Raw genomic sequence first — 22,226 nt, 5'->3', positions numbered from 1 at the left:
GCGGTCTCCAGCTATAGCCAATTCAACCAGATCAAGTTATAGAGTTTAACCAAGTTATGAAGTTATTCGAGTTAATAAAATTAGTCAGCCACACATATCCACAATGCTTTTCGAGGAAAATACTGAAGAGCTGCACTTCCTGCAGGGGTATATGTACTAGGGCTGACGTTAGATTGAAATCTGATCCGTCTCCAACTGCAATCAGGAGTACACTATACCCATTGGTCCTGAGTCCATTTGTCTACACTAAGGAAAACGAAATTATCAGGTAAGTAATTTCTCCATTTTCTCACCCAAAATATCACCATGCTGCTTTTGAATGTCTGAAGAATGCAGGAAGAAGCCAGGAACTCCAAATGATAGTTTGTAGCAAAACTAATAAATACAAATTTACTGTGTAGAGGACTTCGGTAATCTGCTGTAGTGGGCAACTTTTTCTGGCTACAATTTGGTGTGTCCAGCTGCACCCAGAATTCTTCCTAGGTGAAGGAATTTATAATGTTAGCATGCTCTTCAGACATCAGTGCTTACCATCCTGGCAGTGATGTTGGACAGGATTTTTCCCCAAATTTAACATGATAAAAGTACAATTGGGAGTACATAATGGCGGTAATTTCAGTCAACCAATCAGAAGAAATCAATGATTACTTTGAGTCTGGAATTTTGTGTTTATTTTATCCTATTTATTATGTGTGATTGTATTTTTTTGTTGGACAGCCTGCTGGTGAAAAGAACTCCTCGCAGTGTAGGATATCGGCCTGACTGTAAGTGTTATGTTTTTAATAGTATAGTTTCTTACCAGTGTTAGTATTTTTAGTATGTTAACTAAAACTATTAAAAATAATAATGGAGTAGTTAATTTGTTCTATGACATTTTCTTTGACTAGATAATAAAAATTTGGTTAATTGATAAACATTTTTTTCTCTGCATATATAGCACAAGTGCTAGAGCTGCTTAAGAAGCAAACTGGTGTCAGCAGCAGTACAACAATTCATTTACATTATGGTGCAAGAACTCAGCTGTAGCTTTCTGGGTTCTAGTTATCTCATTATGCTTAGGAATAGTGGGGTCAGTTGTCAATGGCGAGCCTAACTGCAAATTGACGCCTGTACTTTTTAAACATGCACAGTAGTACTGTAACAGGTGTTCTCTGAGGACAGCAGGATGATGTTCCTCACACATGAGTAACATCATCGGATGGAGCCCGGTCCGGAACTTTGATCTCAAAGATTCTAGAACTTTCAACATGCCCTACTGAGCATCTAGGCAGCCCTCAGCCCATGATATAGCTCATACATGGAAAAACAGACTCCCAGGGGAGGTGGGTGGTTTTTGTGAGGATTAACATCTTGCTTTCTCCGAGGGCAAGCAGGATGGTAGTTCTCACACATGGGTGAATCTCAAGCTTTAGGCTGTCCGAGCAGAACAAAGTGGGAAACTACCTTGCACTATAAGACCATCTCGCTGTCATTTGCCTGTGAGGCAGCCCACCCACAAAGGGGTCTAGGTGGGAAAAGAGTTGGGTTCTACAAAGAGAAAACCATAGAAAAGACTGAAACACAAAACCCTGATGCACAGCAGAGTCACCTAAGACAGGGGAGTGATGCAAGTGCCAGCAAAAAACATACTCTGCATCACGGAAAACATTACCAGTACGATTTTGGATCAGTAAACCCTGACGACAGGTCTAGAACCTTCCAGATACAGGAAAAAGTCTAGAGATGTAAACAAGAGAAGGATTCTTGGATGAAGACTGCACAGTTTCCTTCGGTGATACAAGACTACCGAAAAACCAACTGGGGCTCGAGAACTCCCCAGAAAGAAACTACGGTCTACCGACATCCGAAGGACAGAACTTCTCTGCGGAAGTATGCTCATGTTTGGCTAATAGGCATAATGGGCAGAAAACACAATGTTTGGAAGAATAATTTGCAACAGCAGGGTTGTGACAGACCCTATGTGCCAAAGCACCAGACATAGCTGACCAGTAGGACAACATCGAGTTTCAAGGGATGAAAGGCAATCCCTAAATGGGATCGCTAGCCTAAACCCCCGAGCAGGGAGATGTTAGGCCTGAACCTCACCTGCACAGCACCCTGTCAAGGGCAGGGCTATCCCCTGTCTACAGGACAGTTCAGGTGAGCAGGAAAACACTTGGGCAACCTAGTAAATTGAGAAAAGCTAAAGGCAGTATTGGCCAGAGCTTGGTGAAAATATAGGGAAACAGTGGTGCATCTTTCCTTTTAGGTATACACTAAGATATGAATGCCTTAGCTTTTTCCCCCTCATCCTGAAATTCCAACTGGAAGTCGGAAGCGTGAAGAACAAGGAGGCAGATCGCTGGTCTGCTGGGGTAAGCATAAATCTCTAGGTTCTATAACTCAACTCCAAGTGAATAACTCAATGCTGATTCAAGTAGGGAGTTACCCATTGAGAAAGAGCCTGCTTGGAACATCTGAAACTGAGAGCGAATTTCACAGGTAAGAAATCCAGAAGCACTTCACTAAGAGACAGGAAGCTGGGGTGCTGCAAGTGCAAACCCCTTTTGAACAGGATTTCTTCACTAGCCTGAAAAGCCTAAGGGTACCAGGGCAAGGGTGATCTTGAAACAGATTACCCCGAACCTGGCTTAGGTATTAATACCTCAGCCATGATAACATATACTTCCCCTAAGGAAGCACACGGTCCAGTAATGGAATAATTGTTGCATGAACCAGGACTCCCCTATCCACAGACAAGGTTAGCCCTAAAATGGGGAAGTATAGCTTGCAAGCCACTGCAACCAAAGAGCAGCACCTCTGTTGCGGAGTCCCTCATCCCCCAACTCCCTTAGCCCTGGATATGGCAATAGGTTGAAAGACATGCTCAACAATTTAATGGATTGGAACCCTCCTTGCTGAGTTAGGGTTCCACAGGCAAGAATGACTGGCAATAGTGGTCCTAATTAAAAACCGCCCATTGAGCTCACCATGTATCAAAGGTGACTCCTGGATGGGAGAAACCCCTCATTTTCACTAGGGAGCTATATGACGACCTAAGGAGAGCGCTACACTCAACCGATTCTTGGATCCTATGAGGAACCAAGATCAACCGCCAATCAGAAGCAGCGACATGCCTTCTCTGGGAGACAGAGAATGAGGGATACCCCTTGAGAGTTGTCACAATCACTGATCACTGAGGTTCAGAAGCGACCAATCTGCCACTGGCAGCCGCCCTCTGATGGGGAAGACCGGCACTGTAATCAGCAAAGGGGCCCCAGGAAAAACGGCCAGAAGACCACTGCTGCTGTCCTCCAGCCCTGGCCTGCAAGGAGATGCACTGATTCAAAGAATCGATGCTCCAGTTCAGCGATAAACCTGCCAGGGATGGAGCCCCAGGGGCTTCCCCACAAAGGGGATTTGTGACACGGAAGAAGTAGAAAGACATATTCCTCTTCTGAGGAAGGAGAAGACCCCCGACACAACCCTCCAGGTGTCTACTAAGTTTAAGGTTCAACCAGGAATGCAGTCCTAGGTCAGTCCTGTGGCTGCAGCACACAACCTATTGTGCTCGCTGCGAGGGAACACACACATACACACCCCCATTCAGTAGAGGGCAACTGGAGAATAGAGCCTTCTGCTGTAAAAGCACGCTGACCAGTACGCATACAGATAATAGGACTAGGGTGCACTACATGAAGTTAGCAAGTAGCACGTTTATGATTAATCGGAGAAAATTCTTTTTCACTCAGTGCACAATTAAGCTCTGGAATTTGTTGCCAGAGGATGTGGTTAGTGCAGTTAGTGTAGCTGGGTTCAAAAAAGGTTTGGATAAGTTCTTGGAGGAGAAGTCCATTAACTGCTATTAATCAAGTTGACTTAGGGAATGGCCTCTATTACTGGCATCAGTAGCATGGGATCTTCTTGGTGTTTGGGTACTTGCCAGGTTCTTGTGGTGGCCTGGTTTGGCCTCTGTTGGAAACAGGATGCTGGTCTGACCCAGCATGGCAATTTCTTATATTCTTATGTTCTTAGTAGTATCCCATCTTATGGATGGCGGCATATCTCTGACCTCACTCGCCGTGCTTGTGGGTAGAATCCCATGGCACAGAAAGGAGTCGGTGGCTGCATGCTGCCAAAAGGCAAATCAGAGTGTGTGAAGACACTTTCCTCGCCAGTGCTTCCAGGCACTTTGTGGTGTAGAACTGATGAGGAGGCTGAGATTTTGATGTGATGATGCAGAACCCTGGCATGACTGAGAACTGCACAGACAGGGAAAATGCCGCCTGCCATTGTCCAAGGCACTTGGAGTAGATGCCTTGCTATACCTGACTGCACATGCTGCGTGCCACTGTTACAGTAACTCCCAGTGGAGTGTGTAGAAACAGTGTGACAATGGCATCCTCAGTACCACTGGAGATCTGGGTATGGCATGGTGGAGAGTGGTATTCTATTGCCGTCCCCTCCAGTATCTGATAACACTCCAAGAGGCTGGACACAGCTCTTGAAACTGCGTCGGGAATGGCTTACTGCCATTTCTCTTATGGAATGTCAGCAGCAAAGTCCATGGCGACTGACAGTGCCCATGATGCTCTGCAGTCGTGTCCTGCGGCATCTGACCGTGTCCACTGGTGCCCACAGTGGTGACAGGGCCCATAGCGTTTTCACGCTCACCAATGATGGAGCACATCAAGGTCACCAAACGACGTTACATCCAGGACTTTGATGGCACTTGACCGAATCTTGATCAGTTGGACGGTATATAGCGCCATTCCCGATGCCACAGGCGCCCATGGACCTCAATAGCCCGGTGGCACCGATAGAGACCCCAGTGCCTGAAGGCATCGATGGACCGGCAGTATCAAGGATGCCAAGGGCGCTTGCAGGCAGAGACTCTGCAGCCCCGACATGGCCCCAACATTCCCCATTGATTCCCAGAGGAACCAATGAATGCCAGCGCCATCGACTGTTCTCTTCTGCTCACCTAAACGTCCGAGGATGTCAATGCTGCGAGCTCGATAGCATCCCTCACCAATGGCTTTGGCTGACGATAGCCTCGCTAGCACTCAATAATACCATGGTGCTCTAATCCAGGCAGTGCCTCTAATGCCCCCCCAATCCCAGTGGCTCAGGGTCCCCGAGATCATTGACATCTATGGTGCCTGATAGCTGTAGGCCAGTGATGGGACAACACAATGCCCCTCAGTGCCCCGTTGGGATACTGCCAAGGAAGCGAGGGCACCAGACCACTGCGCCTGAATGCCTCAGTGTACCAGGGTGACTTGAGTAAATGATGATCCTGGCGCTCAGTCCATTTAAGGCCGTAATTCCTGTCGCTCGAGGGCTTCAGTGGCACTCAAGGGCTCTCGAGCCCCAGTCGTTGATGGCCTCAGGGACGACCAGGATTCTCAGTAGTGATCCCAGTGCCTCAGTGGTGCTCAACATTGTCTAGAACGAAACGAAAGGCATCGGTGGCCAACACACCCGATGGCTTCCATTGCGGCCCCGTACTTCGATGGCATTGGGGCAGCTCTGCATCACAATGGCGTCAAGGGTGGCCAGGGCATCGAGGCCATGTACCGCGACAGCCCTGAGGACAGCCCCGGCATTGAGCCATGCACCTTGTCGGCATTAAGGGTGGCCACTCAAGCACCTCGATGGGATCGAGAGCATCAATGGCATCGAGGGGGACCATGGCACTTGATGACAGATCTGGTCTCCGACGCTAGAGGTTGGTGCTGCTACTCCGCCACATTGAGGCCCAAGATGCTGGATGACTCTGGTGCATCGAGACTTCACATCCTCAATGCCTACAGCACAGAAGGCCCTTACGGCATCGAAGGCAGTCATGCACCCCGATGGCGTCAAGGTTGACCATGGCGCTCGATGGCAATCCTGGTCCCCAACCTGGTCCTGACAGTGCATCCAGATCAATGGTGCGCTGGTCACAGATGTGCATGGGCAACAGTTACTGGGCATGGCACCAAAGGTACTGCAGCAAGTTGCTTGCCCAGACTCCTGCTTACCCTATCTCATGAGGAGACTGTACTGCCATCACCAGCAAGCAGGAGGGAAGACTATGTCATCCAGGGCTCCTGCCCATGGAAACTAGTTCCTTTGAATATGGGGAGGATGAGCTCTCCCTCCCACAAGAAAAGTGTGGTTCTTGATCTCTGCACCGTCTGAACCTCCATTAATGCTGATCGATCAGTGAAACGATGTGGTACTCCTACCCGGGTAGAACTTGGGTGAGTCCCTAGGCCTAGCAACCTACACAGATCACCCACAGATTGCAGTCAGTCCTACCAGCATCTGACAAAGGTACACAAACGGACAGAGCAAGGATATATATATATATTTTTTTTTAAATAAGGGATAGAAATAGACTCTGCCCAACTGCACAGTGACTGAGGTCCGCCATGTGACTGGCAGACGAGGAAAGAATAAGGAAAAGAAATAAAACTACTATAAGGTAAAGGAAAGAAAACAGCTGCAGCTCTAGAAAAAAATCACTTACAAAAACTGTGAGGAGAGAGCAAAGCTGAATACCGTGAGAAACCCGGCTCCTGTGACCACACGGCTCCATGTAAAAAAGAGACTGAGGGACTCTGCCTAGAGGGCAGGATGATGACTTCAGCTGCATATGCTCAGGGCATGTTTGAAAGTTCTAGATTCTTTGAGATCAAAGTTCCTTGCTGGTCTCCATCTGATGATGTCACCCATGTTGAGGACTACCATCCTGCTTGTCTTCAGAGAATGAAGATTCTTGGGTGTAGCCCAATAGAGTCTGACTCCAGTGAGCAGGAATAGACTACTGGTTTTTTAAGAAAAAAAAAAGTATAAAGTGCATGGCATAGTCAGGACATATCTGTCCCGAACCTTGAATACCCCTTTATGGGTTCACTACTACACGCTTGGAAAAATGTTACACAGAGCGGCTATCTCCTCTATTCCTTTCCCGTTGTCCCTTTTATGGGGTAACCCTGACCTAATGGCACACTTCACAATTTCTCTTTTTGGAATGATCATGGATTTTGTGCAATGAGGCAATTATTTGAGAAGGGAAAGTTTGTCTCTTAAAGATTTTAATATAACTTGCAAGACAGTAAATACTTCTATGTTTCAGTACTTACATCTGAAATAGTTATTAATGAAAGCCCTATTTAGGAATCTGTGGGGATAGAACTTTAACAGCCTTTGAAATCCTGATTGCAGATACCTTTTCTAGCAAGGTGTCTAATTTCCAAAATATACAGTTTGCTAATAGAAAGAATGGGAGACCTTCTGAAGAGAGTTAAGCACTTATAAGCAAAAGATAGTGACCATGAGGTTCCTGACAATTATTGATCTAAAATGTTTCTGAGAACAAGTAAGGGCAATTCCCTATTTGTAACCACCCAAGAAAATGGTTACAAATTGTTCTACCAGTGGTATTGCACACTTGATAAATTATCTAAAATGGGTTACCTTTCTCAAGATAGATGTTGGCAGGATTATGGAGAGAGAGGTTCATTTTTTCACATTTGGTAGGCATGCCCATTTATCCAGATATATTGGTCTGAAATTATCTCTTGGATATACCATTTTTCTCCAAGGACAAGCAGGATGGTAGTCCTCACACATGGGTGACATCATCAGATGGAGCCTGGCATGGAAAACTTTGACTGACACACTGAGCATGTCCAACATTCCATTATCCAAGTGTCCGCGCGGGATCCCTCTTCAGTCTCTCTTTTTCCGCAAAGCTGAAGCCTTGCTGCTGTGGAACTCGTGCTTTTTTGGTGAGAAATCTCTCTTTTTCTTTCTTCCTGAGTCCCATTGGGCCCTTCTACGTGTTTTCGGATTTTTTTCTCTCGGTATCAGTATGTTTTTCGGTTCTTTGTGGTCTGCCAATAGTTTCGCCTCCCAGTGGCCGCCGAGCATCAACTATGTGGCGCATTCGTTTTGCCATGGTGTCATCCGGCTTTTGCTGCTGCCCCCAGTGCCCCCGGACCATGTCCATCACAGATCCCCCATGAGGTCTATGTCTCCTGCCTGGGAGCAGCACATGATGTCCATGCTTGCGATATTTGTGCCCAGATGATCCCCAAGGGTCGCTGAGCACGCCTGGAGAAAATGGAGAAGCTGTTCAGTGCCAAAAAATCGGAACCCTCGGTGTCAGGGACGTTTACGCCACAAGGAAAAGGAGTCTTGGCCTCTACCCACTCTGTATCCCTTCCGCTACTGCTCCTCGATCCTGAGGTAAGACAGGGGACTGACTGCGTTCTATATCCTCGCAGTCCAGATTGGGTTCTTCTACGTCTCCATCGGTCCTGGGAAAGGACCGGGGTGAACACCGGGAGAAGTCCAGGATGCACCAATACCAGTCTTTTTCCTCGAAGCCATTGGACCTCGGGAAGGCATCGACCAGTCCCATGCGGAGGAAGTCACACCCTCCGGTCCTCTTGAGGACTCGCAGCGGTCCCCACCGGCACCGGTGAAAGGTTCGATCCTCCCCGGTGATTCCGGGGGGTAATCCGATTCAGCTTCCTCAAAGGCTGTCCTTGACAGCCTTTGAGGAAGAGTTGGAGAGGCGTATGTGGTTGGCAGTTGGCCAACCCTGCAGGGCATCAAGCCTCCGGTTCCACCGGGACCGCCACCACTGCAAGAGCTGACTACTTTGGTGCTTGCACCTCTGTTGGAGTGGCTGGACCTGCTGCTCAGTGTCTTAATGATGCAGCCAGCGCCTATGCCCTGCATGCCTTTGAGTTTGAAGGGAGCATCGCTGCTGCCTTCACCAGTTCCTATTCCTGTGACGAGGAGGGTCCATCGAGGTCGACTGCATCCAAGTCACACATGGCACCCTGGCAGCCTTTAGCACTCCCGGGGCCATCGGGACCAGCACGTTCAGTGCTCTCGATGCCCCGGGGTTTACCGATGCCCGGGGATCCATCAGAGCCTCTATGCCCCAGGATTCCATCAGTGCCTCTGGTGCCATCTTCGGTTCCACCGATGCCCCCAGGGCCTTCTGACTTGAGGCTTAGGGCTCCGATGGGGGCTTTACCTCCCACATCTCCGGACATTAAGAGTGAAGGGGAAGCCCCGTGTGATCCTTGGGAAGATGAGGCATCTTTTTCCTCCACGGAGGAATCTAATTTACCTTCCGAACCCTCCCCACTGGCGAAGAGAAGGAAATCCCCTCCTGAGGATCTATCTTTTGCTGGATTTGTCAAGGCCATAGCGGAGTCCGTGCTTTTTCAACTATTAACGGAACAGGATTCTCGTCATAACATGTTAGAAATCCTGCAATATATTGATGCTGCTAAGGAGGTGGTTGCAGTACCAGTACATGATTTTTTTTTCAATTTAATCTTTATTAATTTTCAAAAATGTTTTCAAGCATTTGTACATCTTGATATGAAAACAAGAGAGTATTTAAACAATATCCAAATATATAGCATCTTAATATGCTTAAGCAAAATATATTTATCCATAGTTGCCATAAAATAAACTATCTATTCCTTTCCTGTAAAAAGAAACAACTCATTCAGAAACATTGTTGAATTCCACTCCCATCCTAGTCCTCCATATTTATTTGTAGGACCTAATTCCACAACTGCAAAAGAAAATGAGGGGATAAAACCAAAAGGAAATACCTGCGCAACAGGGAGCAATCTTTATTACTTATGGGATTTCATACCAGATTTATGGATGTTCTGTCAGTATTGGAGACGAACTACTTGAAGGAATTTCCTTATTTGACAAAAAATTAGAAAATTGTTTATATTTTTATTTTATTTATTTATTTGAGTTTTTCTATACCGGCATTCACGGAGATTCGTATCATGTCGGTTTACATAAAACAGGGGTGATCAATACATTATAAACGTGTATAAATATAACATGAGTATACATTTTATATATTTACAAATTATAACAAGTTATAACAGTGCACAGAAAAAATCAGTTACAATAAAACAAGGATGGTTCTAACTGGGAAAAGAAGAAGAATAAGACGATAGAAATTTAACAAGAATAAGAACGTGTAGTGTTTGGTATGTCCGTATCAGTTTAGTGGGAGATAGACCGTCTTTCTGTATTTGGTGAGATCATCAGTCAGAGTCCGGAAAGGCTTTCTTGAACAGCCATGTCTTAAGTCTCTTTCTGAAGGTTGGAAGACATGGTTCCTGTCGTAATTCTAAGGGGATTGAGTTCCATAGTGGGGGGCCTGCTGTAGAGAAGGCCCTGTCTCTCAGGGTTATGTGTTGGGTGGTATTGGCGTGTGGTACCTGTAGAAGTTCTCTGTACACTTCTCTAGTGGGTCTGTTGGAGGAGTGTTTTTTAAGTGCTATTTGTAGATGGAGTGGAGCTAGTCCATGGATATTTTTGAAGATTGTGGTTAGGGATTTATGGATTATCCTGAAGTGGATTGGCAGCCAGTGAAGGTCTTTAAGGACCAGCGTGATGTGATCTCTTCTTTTCTTGTTAGTTAGGATTCTTGCTGCCGTGTTTTGAATCATTTGGAGAGGTTTGGTATGGGATGATGGGAGGCCTAGTAGTATAGCGTTGCAATAATCTATTTTCGCAAAGATTATTGCTTGGAGCACTGTTCTATAATCATGGAAATGAAATAGGGGTTTTATTCTTTTTAATGTGTGTAGTTTGTGGAAGCAGTCTTTAGTTGTTTGCTTAATAAATGCTTTTAGGTTTAGTCTGTTGTCTATGGATACTCCTAGATCTCTTACTTTTGATATTTGTAAGTTGGCTGGCGGGTTCGTAGTGATTTTGCAGTTATCCGGTGAGATTAGCAGGAATTCACTTTTTGATTGGTTTAGAATTAGGTTTAAGCTGGATAGGAGGTCATTAATTTCTTTGAAACAGTTTTCCCACAGTTGTAGAGTTTTATTAATGGATTCTTGGAGGGGGATCACAATCTGGACGTCGTCGGCATAAATAAAGTGTTTTAGATTCAATTTGTTTAGAAGTTGGCAAAGTGGGAGAAGGTATAGATTGAAGAGTGTAGGTGAGAGAGAGGAGCCCTGAGGAACTCCTTGTGATGATGGGTATCTATGGGATTCTTTGTTCAGGATTTTGACTTTGAAACCTCTGTTTTCTAGAAAAGTCTTAAACCAAGTCAGCGCTGATCCTGCAATACCGATGTTAGCCAGTTGGTTTAGTAATATGGCGTGGTTTACAGTGTCAAAAGCTGCAGATAGATCTAATAAAATCAAAAGGAAGGCCTGTCCTTTGTCAAGGCCCAAAGTCAGGTAGTCCGTCAGTGATATGAGTAGTGATTCGGTATTTGAGGCTTTTCTGAAACCGAATTGAGTAGGGAATAGAATTTTGTGTTCTTCTATGTAATCCGATAGTTGCGTATTTGCTAGTTTCTCCATCACCTTGGCAATGAAAGGAAGATTGGAAATTGGACGGTAACTATTAGGATCTTTGGGGTCCAAGTTTGGTTTCTTGAGAAGCGGTTTGATTGAAGCTAGTTTAAGGTCATCGGGGTAGTGACCCTGGGAGAGAATGAGCAATTTATGATGTCTGCAAGAGTTTTGTTTATGGTGTCCGGGATTAGAAGTAGTAGTTTAGATGGGATTTGGTCGAAGGGATGGGAAGAGGGTTTCATTTTCTTCAGAAGTGTTTGGATCTCTGCGGATGTGGTGAGTTCAAAAGATTGGAGGGTTATTTCCTTGTTGTGGAGTACGTATGTGCTGGCTGTTGTGCTTGTACTGGGCTTAAGTTGTGTTAGAAGGTTCGTGATTTTATTACTAAAAAAGAGTGCTAGCTCATCCGCTCTTGATTGAGCTAGGTTAGATGGTATGTCCGGTGTATTTGCCTGAGTTAATATACACAAAAAAGTGCCTGAGTTTATATACACAATATAAACTCATATACACAATATAATATACACAAAAAAGTGCCTGAGTTTATATACACAAAAAAGATATGTGTATTACTTTGGTATCTTATGATACACTTACAAGGAAATTTGATCAAAAAAGAAGCTCCAATCTCATTCACCCTAGGTTTTAGCAGAAGAAATTGTTTTCTCTTTTTTTGTGACTCTTGAGATATCTGGGATAACATCCTGATGTACTTTAGACATCATACTGATACTTTCTTAAACTTAAAAGTTAGTGTTATCCCAGATATCTCAAGAGTCACAAAAAAAGAGAAAAGTTTCTAAGAGAAAAGATACCACAAGAGTTGCAGGTGTTACTGATTTTTCTTGCAATGTCTCCACTATTTCAGTTAAATTTAAGGATGGAGCAACTGGTTCAGTAGGAGTAAATTCCTGTATTCCCTTTTGATCTTGCACATCTTTCTTTTTAAAAGATAGGATATAATATATATTCTAGAAGTGAGCGGAAGAGTCTGCTCAGGAACTTTTAACACTTCACACACACATTTTTTCCACATCTCTTTAGGAGGTGTGAATTGATCCTTGGGGAAGTTAATAAAACGGAGATTTTTTTACTCTGGACTGATTTTCCAATTGCTCCATCCTCAAAGCAAACATTTGATTTTCTTTTATTAAAGAAGCATACAAATTAGATTTTTCTTTATTTGCCTCTTCAATAGAGGCTATACATTTTTTGGTTTCTTTTACTTCTTTTTCTTCTTCAATTAAGCAAGGACCAAAATTTTCCATAAACTTTTATATATAGGTGAAACTTGATTTCACAAGTTGGTATTTAATGTTTGTAAAGCATCCCCAATTGAATTTAATGTTATCTCAGGAGGTCTTACCAGTTCTTCTTTCTTCATCTCCAACAACTTAAGTCCATTTCCAATTACTGGCAGAGTCTCATCCCCACTGGCAATTTCACCTGTATTCTGCTGTAAGATACGGGAATCCATCCTCGCTTCGGTGCTTCCCTCTCGCGTTACGTGCGTGGGGCCAGCCGCCTCAGCTCTCAGTTGTTCTAAGATACTGTCTTCAGCCGGATTCGCAGGTGCAACCCGACAAGCTGGGGACAAAGTTGTTTGGTGCTCATGGGAGGTGTCGGTTAAAACTTCCTCCCTACACTCTCCCAGCGAGCTAATTCCCAGCTGTGTATCTCCCCGCTTCACATGTGCGTCCATCGGGCCCGTTGTTATCATTGTACCTGAGGGCAAGGTTTCCTTTTCCCTTGCCTTCCTCTTCCTTACAGAATGAGGCATATTGAAGGTAGCTAAAGGACTCTTGTGGACGCTCCCATGATCAATTGTGTAGGTCCTATTTATTTTCCTGACCTCTCGAAGTCACGGAGGTCAGGAAAATAAATAGGAGATTAGAGAGCGGAGGAAATTATGAAAAGTTCAAATTTCGCCACAAAGCCGCGTGTGGCTTAGGCGACGCACCGGCGGGGGCTGCATGCTGCAATAAGACCGATCTTATAGGCCTCCGAAGCGTTGCTCTAGTGTGACGTCAGATGTAGGTAAACCAGGCAGGACCCCCATCGAGGCCTGGAGACAACCCTCACCTCCGGCTAGTCACTAGACTCCTCTCACCTCCTTCCTTCTCCGCCTCTGTACATGATATTTTTAAGGAGCTGGTAGTACGGCTCTGGGAGCATCCCATCTCCATCCCTCCAGTGAACTGCAAGACGGATGCTGTCTATCTGGTCCAGCCCACCACCGGGTTTGAATGCTGACAGCTTCCACCTCAATCGGTGATGGTGGAATTGGCTCTAAAGAAGGCAAAGAGGTTCCGGACTCATGCTTCGGCCCCACCAGACCGTGAACATAGAGCTCTGACCCTCTTGGTCGGCAGGTATTTCAGGGCTCAATGCTAGCAGCCAGGATTGACTGCTATCAGCTTTATATGGGCAAGTACTCCAGAAACCTCTGGAAACAAGCCCAAGAATTAGGGGAATGCCTCCCACAACAATTTCAGGAGGAGTTTCAGAGGATAGTCCTACAAGGCCTTGACTGTGATAAACATGAGGTCCGTTCAGCGTATGACGTGTGTGAGACAGCTATGAGGTGGCAACAGTGGGCATTGGTGCTCGTCGCACGGCTTGGCTGCGTGCTTCCTAACTCTGATCCAAAGGGCAGGTCCATCCGGCTGATCTTCCCTGTACATGGGAAAACCTTTTTGGGGATAAAATTAAAGAAGCGGTAGCACAACTGAAAGACTATCACGAAACCTTTCAGTGGTTGTCCACCAGCACTTCGGAACCCAGCCCTTGGGCACAAAGCCTGCCAGGCAATAATCAAGACAGCCTTTTTACTACCGGCCATACAAATATTACCCGCCAGCGTCCAGAACAAAACCCCAGTGGGTGTCTATTAGGTCGAGGGCATGTCAACCCCATGCACTCCGTCCAACCCCCCTCCTCAGAACCCCGTCGTGGGATTTTGATTGGCGGCCAGGGAGTTTGAGCTAGCAAACCATGAGGCACCGACACCCCCCCCCCCCCCCCCCGGTTGGGGGGGCTGTCTGCAGCACTTCGCTGAGCGAAGATTTCAGTTACCTCGAATCACTGGGTCCTGTCCATCATGAGGTAGGGGTACAGATTGCATTTCCAACAAACTCCTCCTCATTCTCCTCCGTGTCCTCGTTGGAGAAGCGTAGGGAACCAGCAGATACTCAGAGTAGAGCTCTCCGCCCTCTTAATGGCTCGAGCGATCGAACCAGTCCTGTCTGGCCAACAGGGAAACAGGTTCTACTCCAGGTATTTCCTGATTCTCAAGAAAACTGGTGGCCTTCGCCCCATACTGGACCTGAGGGCTTTAAACCATTTTCTTGAAAGGGAAAGATTCAAGATGGTCTTGTTATGAGCTCTGATCCCTCTCAGGGCTGGGGACTGGCTCTGTTCCCTTGATCTCAAAGACACATATGCCTATATCCCCATTTCTCCCGCGAATCAGAGGTATCTGCGGTTCCTGGTAGAAGAAGAGTACTACTAGTGCTCTTCTTCTACCAGGAAGAAGAGCACTAGTAGTGCTCTTCTTCTTCTTCTTCATTCATTTCATTTTATCTATAAAGCTTGTTGCTAATGTTATTGTTTTTTGTAAACCGAGGTGATGTTATTAACGTGCTGCGGTATAGAAAAAATCTCTAAATAAATAAATAGTATTGTGTGTTGCCTTTCGGCCTAGCGTCAGCGCCCCTCGTCTTCACAAAATACCTGGCAGTAGTGGGAGCCTGTCTCCGAAAGCAGGGAGTACATGTCTTTCCTTACCTCAGCGATGTGCTCATCAAGAGCAATTCCAGACGGGGCACTGCTCTCCCTACAGTCCACCATATGTACCCTGGAAGGTCTGGGATTTCTAATAGATTACCCAAAATCCCATCTTCAGCCTTCACTGCAACTAGACTTCATCAGGGACAGGCTGGACATTGTCCAGAAGGCCTTCTTGCCCCCGAACCCTTGCTTCCCTGGCCCTGATAGTCTCCTGTTGCCCCCATGTTTTGGCACACCAGTTTCTGCGCCTTTTGGGGCATATGGCAGCGACTGTTCACGTCAGCCCGTTCGCTCGGCTGCACATGCGCAGGGCACAGTGGATGCTGCATTCTCAATGGTGTCAAGAAACTCAGGACCTTCGGACTCGTGTCCTGATCACCATGCCCCTTAGGCATTCTCTCACATGTTGGGAATTGCCGTCCAATCTGGAGAGGGGGATGCCCTTTGGATCTCTCAGCCCCAGGTCGTCCTCACCACAGACGCTTCTCACACGGGTTGGGGAGCTCAAGTTGCGGGTCTCAACACTCAGAGCCTTTGATCAGTACAGGAAAGGTACTTCCAGAAACGTCCTGGAATTATGGACGATTTGTTACACCCTGCGGGCATTCAGAGAGCACATGCTCAACAAGGTGGTCCTGGTTCAGACCGACAATCAGGTGGCGATGTGATACTTGAACAAGTAAGGAGGGACAGGATTGTACCTCCTCTGCCAGGAGGCAGTTCAGATTTGGACCTGGGCTCTCCAGAACGGCATCTTCCTCCGAGCTGTATATCTCCTGGGGACGGACAACATCCTAGCTGACTCATTGAGTCGGGCCTTCCGCCCCCATGCATGGTCCTTGAAATAGGAGTTTGCGGACTACATCTTCCACCTATGGGGGGACCTTGGACATAGACCTGTTCGCTTCTGCAGAGAACAAGGTGGATCGCTTCTGCTCCCTGGGACTGCCAGGCAGGGGATCTATGTTGGACGTCTTTTCACATCACTGGGGTGCGGGTCTGCTGTACACTTATCCTCCCCTCCCGCTGATCTCGAAGACACTTCAGAAACTCCAGCAGGATCGAGGCACCATGATCCTGGTTGCGCCCTTTTGGCCATGCCAGATCTGGTTCCCTCTTCTGCAGGAACTGGCCTTCCTTCCTCCGATCTGGTTAGGGTGTGCTCCAGACCTGATCACTCAGGTCCACGGCAAGCTTTGCCACCCCAACCTTCGAGCCCTAGCCCTAGCCCTCATGGCTTGGATATTGACTGGGTGACTATGCAGGCCCTGGACCTTTCAGAGGGCATGTCTTGAGTTCTCTTGGAGTCCAGGAAACCTTCCACGAGGAAATCATACAACCTCAAGTGGAAGAAGTTTTCTGTGTGGTGTGATGAGCACTGTCTAGACCTGTTCTCAGGCTCCCCACAGAGACTTTTGGACTACCTGTTGCACCTTTCCAATGCCAGCTTGAAAATCACTTCGGTAAGAATTCACTTAAGTGCTATCGGGGCATATCACCAGGGGGTGGATAGCGCTTCCATTTCTGTCCATCCACTCATAGAGCGGTTTTTGCATGGCTCGTTACAGCTTAAGCCTCCAACACTACCCCAGTGGTCTCTTGGGACCTCAACGTGGTCCTGACCCATCTCATGAAGGCTCCGTTTGAGCCCCTGAGATCTCGCGATCTGAAGTACCTCTCCTGGAAGATCATCTTCTTGGTAGTGGTCACTTCAGCACGCAAAGTTGGTGAGCTTCAGGCTTTTGATGTCGTACCCCACCCTTATACAAAATTTCATGATAAGGTGGTTCTGTGTACGCATCCGAAATTCCTTCAAAGGTAGTCACGGAGTTCCATCTCAATCCATCCATTGTCTTTCCCACCTTTTTTCTGAAGGCGCACACTCACAGGGTGAGCATGCCCTGCATACTCTGGATTGTAAAAGGACCCTGGCCTTTTACTTGGAACGGACAGCATCTCACCGCCTGCCCACTCAGCATTTTGTCTCCTTTGACCAAAGCAGGTTAGGAGTCGCAGTATCTAAGTAGACCCTGTCCCATTGGCTAGCAGACTATATTTCTTTCTGCTATGCCCAAGTGGGCTTGCAGCTTGACGGTTATATTAAGGCTCATTCAGTTTGAGCTATGTCGGTTTCTGTGGCTCACTTGCATGCAGTGCCCATCCACAAGATCTGTAGGGCGGCGACCTAGAGTTCTCTCTACACCTTCACTTCTCATTATTGCCTGGACAAGGATGGACGACGTGACAGTCATTTCGACCAGTCGATCTTCCGTAACCTTTTTCAACCATGAAAACCCATGGACCCTTTCTTGGGGTGCAGGCTTGCTCTCCTTGTTCTAGCAGCTCTAGTTGTTGTGTACATTTGCACCTGTTATACGCTGCATGTGTTGGGAGCAGCCTATAGCTACATATTCACCCAGGTGTGAGGACTACCATCCTGCTTGTCCTTGGAGAAAGCAGAGTTGCTTACCTGTAACAAGTGTTCTCCAGGGACAGCAGGATGTTAATCCTCACGAAACCCACCTGCCACCCTGCGGAGTTGGGTTTCTTTTGGTTTATTATTTTATTTTTTGTGAATTCTATGTTAAAAGATTGAAGAGGGACCCCTACGTGGATAGTGGCATGCTGGGCATGCTCATGTGTGTCAGTCAAAGTTTCTAGAAAATTTGACAAAAGTTTTCCATGCCAGGCTCCATCTGATGATGTCACCCATGTGTGAGGACTAACATCCTGCTGTCCTTGGAGAAAGCAACTCTGCTTTCTGGGATCCAGCTACCTTTAGATCCTACTGTTATCCTTCTTAGCCTACCGTCTAAAGCAGTGATGGCGAACTCTAGTCCTCGAGTGCCACAAACAGGCCAGATTTTCAGAATATCCACAATGGATATGCATGAGATAGATTTGCATGCAATGGAGGCAACTGACTTTGGTTGTGCTGCTGAGCTGTCCTGCAGTTAGTCATTTAACCTTTCTTTTTTATTCTGACATGGCATTTCTTGAATTCTTATCTTCCTGATAAATCATTCATTTTAAATCTCGATTTATACACAGGTCAATGCATTTCAATGGATTTTGGTCTCAAAATCATCTATCGATTTATACATGAGATAGACTTATAGATGAGTATATATGGTATATAGGATGGAAATCATAGCATTTGATGGAGCCGATGTAATAAGGTGCGCTGAAGCTGCCACGGGTTTGTGTGTGCCTATTTGCGTGTTTTGCTGCGCAGATCCCTATACGGGTATGTAATAAAGTTTTGTGTGTGGGGAAAAAAACATGTATAAGCATGCTTTACAGACCCACATTTTTTTCTGCACAAGTGCATGCTAATGGCATGCAAAGGAAGCAGTTATCTATTTACGGGCAATGCAGGGAGCCATACTAGCAGGGAAGACTGGGTTAGCGTGGATTTTTTAATGCAGGTTTTTAGTGCCTGGATCAGAGCAGGAGGTTTTTTGTTTCTTTTGCAGGTCAGCCCAGCAGCAGATGGAACAGTAGCGAGAAGGCAGCTTCTCAATGAGGCATAAGAGGTCTAGAACGGGTAGATGTGAATCGGTTATTTACTCTTTCGGATAGTAGAAAGACTAGGGGGCACTCCATGAAGCTAGCATGGGGCACATTTAAAACTAATCGGAGAAAGTTCTTTTTTACTCAACGCACAATTAAACTCTGGAATTTGTTGCCAGAGGATGTGGTTAGTGCAGATAGTGTAGCTGTGTTTAAAAAAGGATTGGATAAGTTCTTGGAGGAGAAGTCCATTACCTGCTATTAAGTTCACTTAGAGAATAGCCACTGCCATTAGCAATGGTTACATGGACTAGACTTAGTTTTTGGGTACTTGCCAGGTTCTTATGGCCTGGATTGGCCACTGTTGGAAACAGGATGCTGGGCTTGATGGACCCTTGGTCTGACCCAGTATGGCATGTTCTTATGTTCTTAGAATCGTTGATCTGCATTTCATGCTCTCGCCGGTGGTCGGAGTCTGATCATGAAGGGGTTAGTTCCAGTACATTCCCAGATCAGTCCAGACTCCTTGGTTTTGCATCCTTGCCAGCAGATGGAGACAGAGAAAGTTTTACTGACAATGTACATAAACTAGTGTGCCACCTGCAGTCCCTCAGTATTTCTCTGTCTCCAGCTGAAGGTAGATGGCATTAAAACCTGTCATTTAGAGTGGGAGGAAAAAAAGAAGATAGAAGATTGGAAGGGTCCTCCCAGGAGGTTGTCAAGTCCTGGTGGGGCTATCCTTCCTGATCGATTTTAGCTCATGCCCAAAATATTCCAGTGGTTTAGGACAGCTGTGGTCCAGTTCCCTCCTTCCCCTGCTGAGCTCTATGGATCCAGCAGCCAACTTTGCCACTGTTCAGGAAAGTATTCCTTTTCTTTTATTTGTTGTCGGGGGGAAGTAAAGTTTGTTTAAAAAAAAAAAAAATTTTTTTAAGAATTTTAAGATGGAAGAAATAGAAGTGACAACTTGAGAGCTGTGTCTGTGTGGGGTGTGAGGCTCCTGCAGCTCCTTCAGGTACAGTGCAGCAGGCCAGACGGCTTCAGGTGGTGCCTGGGGGGGGGACCCTGTCAGTCAGACTGTGGCAGTGTGTTGCGGTGCACGAGGTTTAATGGTGCCAATGAAGCACCAATCTGAGAGCTGCCGGGCCTGTGGTGAATCACTCCTACGAGCGTTTGTGTAGACTCAGCACCTACAGTGGAGACGTCTGTTGTGGCGGGACTGACTTGAAGATGTTGCCACAAAGTTTTTCTGTGAGGCGAACCCGGGCCTTTTCTGATAAGCATGGGAACAGCAGCCATTTTGGTGTAGTGCGAAGTGCTGCTCTGTGCCCCTTCACCAAAAAAAAAAAAAAAAAGTTTTTTAGTTCTATTCTGCGGTAGTAGGAGAATAGGCAGGCCTAGGATAATGCACTCCCACTTGCAGTCAGACGGTCTGAGCATGTCTGAGAGCGAGCCCGCTTGCAAACTCTTGCTGCATTTGTATGTGCTCCCGCTGAGGGCAGGAGGTGGAATCCCGGGCTGCCATAATGGTTTTTCGCACTCAGTGCAGGTTGGGCATTTGCTGTGCCTGTGTGTTCTCTGGTGGGGAGAGAAGGCCATTGGCATCGAAGCGAGCAGGGGTGGGCTCTAGGTGACCAGGAACTCTCGGCGCATGCTGCTCACTTTGGCTCCTTTGTGTTTGCTTCAGAAGGGAGTTTCAGGGGCTCATCATTAAAGCTAGAGGAATAGTGCTCCTGCGGAGGATGAGAGGGAAAGTTCCATGGGCTGTGACAGATTCACCCTAATATAGGCAGGAAAGTGCAGGGTCTGTGGAACTGATTCAGCTCCTCTGGTTATTGTGGCAAAAGGGAGGATTCCTTCATGTCTGATTCCTCTCTAAGCCATTGCAGACTAGCAGGTGGCAAATTTATTTTTTGGTCGCGGCCTCTCTCTCTCTCCAGTTAAAGTTTGGATGGGTATAGGCCAGGAGTCATTTTCATGTCTCTGGCAATTGGCAGCTCTTACGGGTTTTCCTCCTTGAAGGGTTCAGAGTGTGGCCGGTTATTCCCAAGAGGATGGCCTTGGAGGAACCCCTTTTCAGGGACCTGTCCAGAGTTCCTTCCATTCGGTTCTGGCATTTCTACTTTGTGTCCTACTCTGGGGAGTGCTTGAGCCAGCTGATGGGTCCAGTATAGGTGTGTGGCGCTTCTCGATTATCCTAAGGGACAAAGCAGCTGGATTCTGCCCTAGCGGCCAAACCAGGTTGCTGTTTTTTCCCAGTGATGTGCTTCGCCTATATGTGCTGTTGTGGTGGCAGAATGGCTTGGGAGAGTCAGCTATTTCATGGCGGTTGGGCCTTGGTTTGTTGACCACTTAAGGTTCTCTGTATTATCCTGGTTTGGTACAGTCCTTGTGCCATGTGTCCTTAGGTGGCTTAGAATCATGGTTTCACATGCAAAGTCCAACCGGGAAACACATCAAGTATTGGTTTGGATGGTTTGCAGAGTCCAGCGAAGGTCTTGCCCGTTTCTATGTCGGTGACGGAAGCACATTTTTGGGACATTAAAGGTTTTTGTCAAACTAGAGGTTCTTTGGGGCTGCAGGGCAATCCACAACCAGAACGCAGTTAGCCTTGGTATAGTTGTAGGTGGTGCAAAGCCCTCATGATGAAGCAAGGATGGGTCTGGCCGTCGGAGGCCAACTTCTCTTTTACGAGAAGTGGGCCACAATGGCTATTCCATACTTGCCAGGGACCAGTAGGCCCTAAGGGTGATGTCAAGTGGCTGTATGGTAGAATTTACTTGTCCGCTATGAGACGGTTAAGTCTTTCTCTTTGCACTCCTCTCACTGAGCTGGTAGATGGTGGACCGCTTGCAGCATTCGGGGGGAGGGGACTTTTGGGTCAGTTCCTCAAGTGGAAAGAGGATCAGGATTGTAGTGCTGATTCAGTAAGGAATGTTTTGCCCAGTTTTTGTGTTTAAGGAAGGTGGAAAGGCTATGAGGAAAGGCTGAAGAGGTTAGGGCTGTTCAGCTTGGAGAAGAGACGGCTGAGGGGGGATATGATAGAGATCTTTAAGATCATGAGAGGTCTTGAACGAGTAGATGTGAATCGGTTATTTCACTTTCGGATAATAGAAAGACTAGGGGGCATTCCATGAAGTTAGCAAGTAGCACATTTAAGGCTAATCGGAGAAAATTATTTTTCACTCAACGCACGATAAAGCTCTGGAATTTGTTGCCAGAGGATGTGGTTAGTGCAGTTAGTGTAGCTGGGTTCAAAAAAGGGTTGGATAAGTTCTTGGAGGAGAAGACCATTAACTGCTATTAATCAAGTTTACTTAGGGAATAGCCACTGCTATTAATTGCATCAGTCGCATGGGATCTTCTTAGTGTTTGGGTAATTGCCAAGTTCTTGTGGCCTGGTTTGGATAATGTTTAGGCAGGTTTTTCCTTGGTTGGGGGAGGGGGGGAAGCTACATCCCGGGTAGTGGGAATTGTTGGAGTCAGTGATGATTTTCATTCTCCTAATGGCGACCAGCCAGATCACCAAGGTGTCTTGTTTTACAGCTAATAGCTGCTCTGGTGATACCATAGTCCTTA

The 22,226-nt window shown here is 46.5% G+C and overlaps 1 protein-coding gene across 1 annotated transcript in view; it reads left to right on the top strand.

Moving 5' to 3' along the window:
- HPRT1 (hypoxanthine phosphoribosyltransferase 1) overlaps window positions 1–22,226 on the top strand; it is a 112,297-nt gene that overhangs the window by 83,336 nt on the left and 6,735 nt on the right. Inside the window, exon 7 of the mRNA XM_029606660.1 lies at window positions 718–764. Coding sequence (XP_029462520.1) covers window positions 718–764 — 47 coding nt within the window. The remainder of the gene's footprint in view (window positions 1–717; window positions 765–22,226) is intronic.

The sequence above is a fragment of the Rhinatrema bivittatum genome, chromosome 6 (assembly GCF_901001135.1).
Source record: "Rhinatrema bivittatum chromosome 6, aRhiBiv1.1, whole genome shotgun sequence".
Classification (NCBI taxonomy): Eukaryota; Metazoa; Chordata; class Amphibia; order Gymnophiona; family Rhinatrematidae; genus Rhinatrema; species Rhinatrema bivittatum.
The sequence above is the reverse complement of the archived record's forward strand: the minus strand, read 5'-3'. Positions and strand labels throughout refer to the sequence as shown.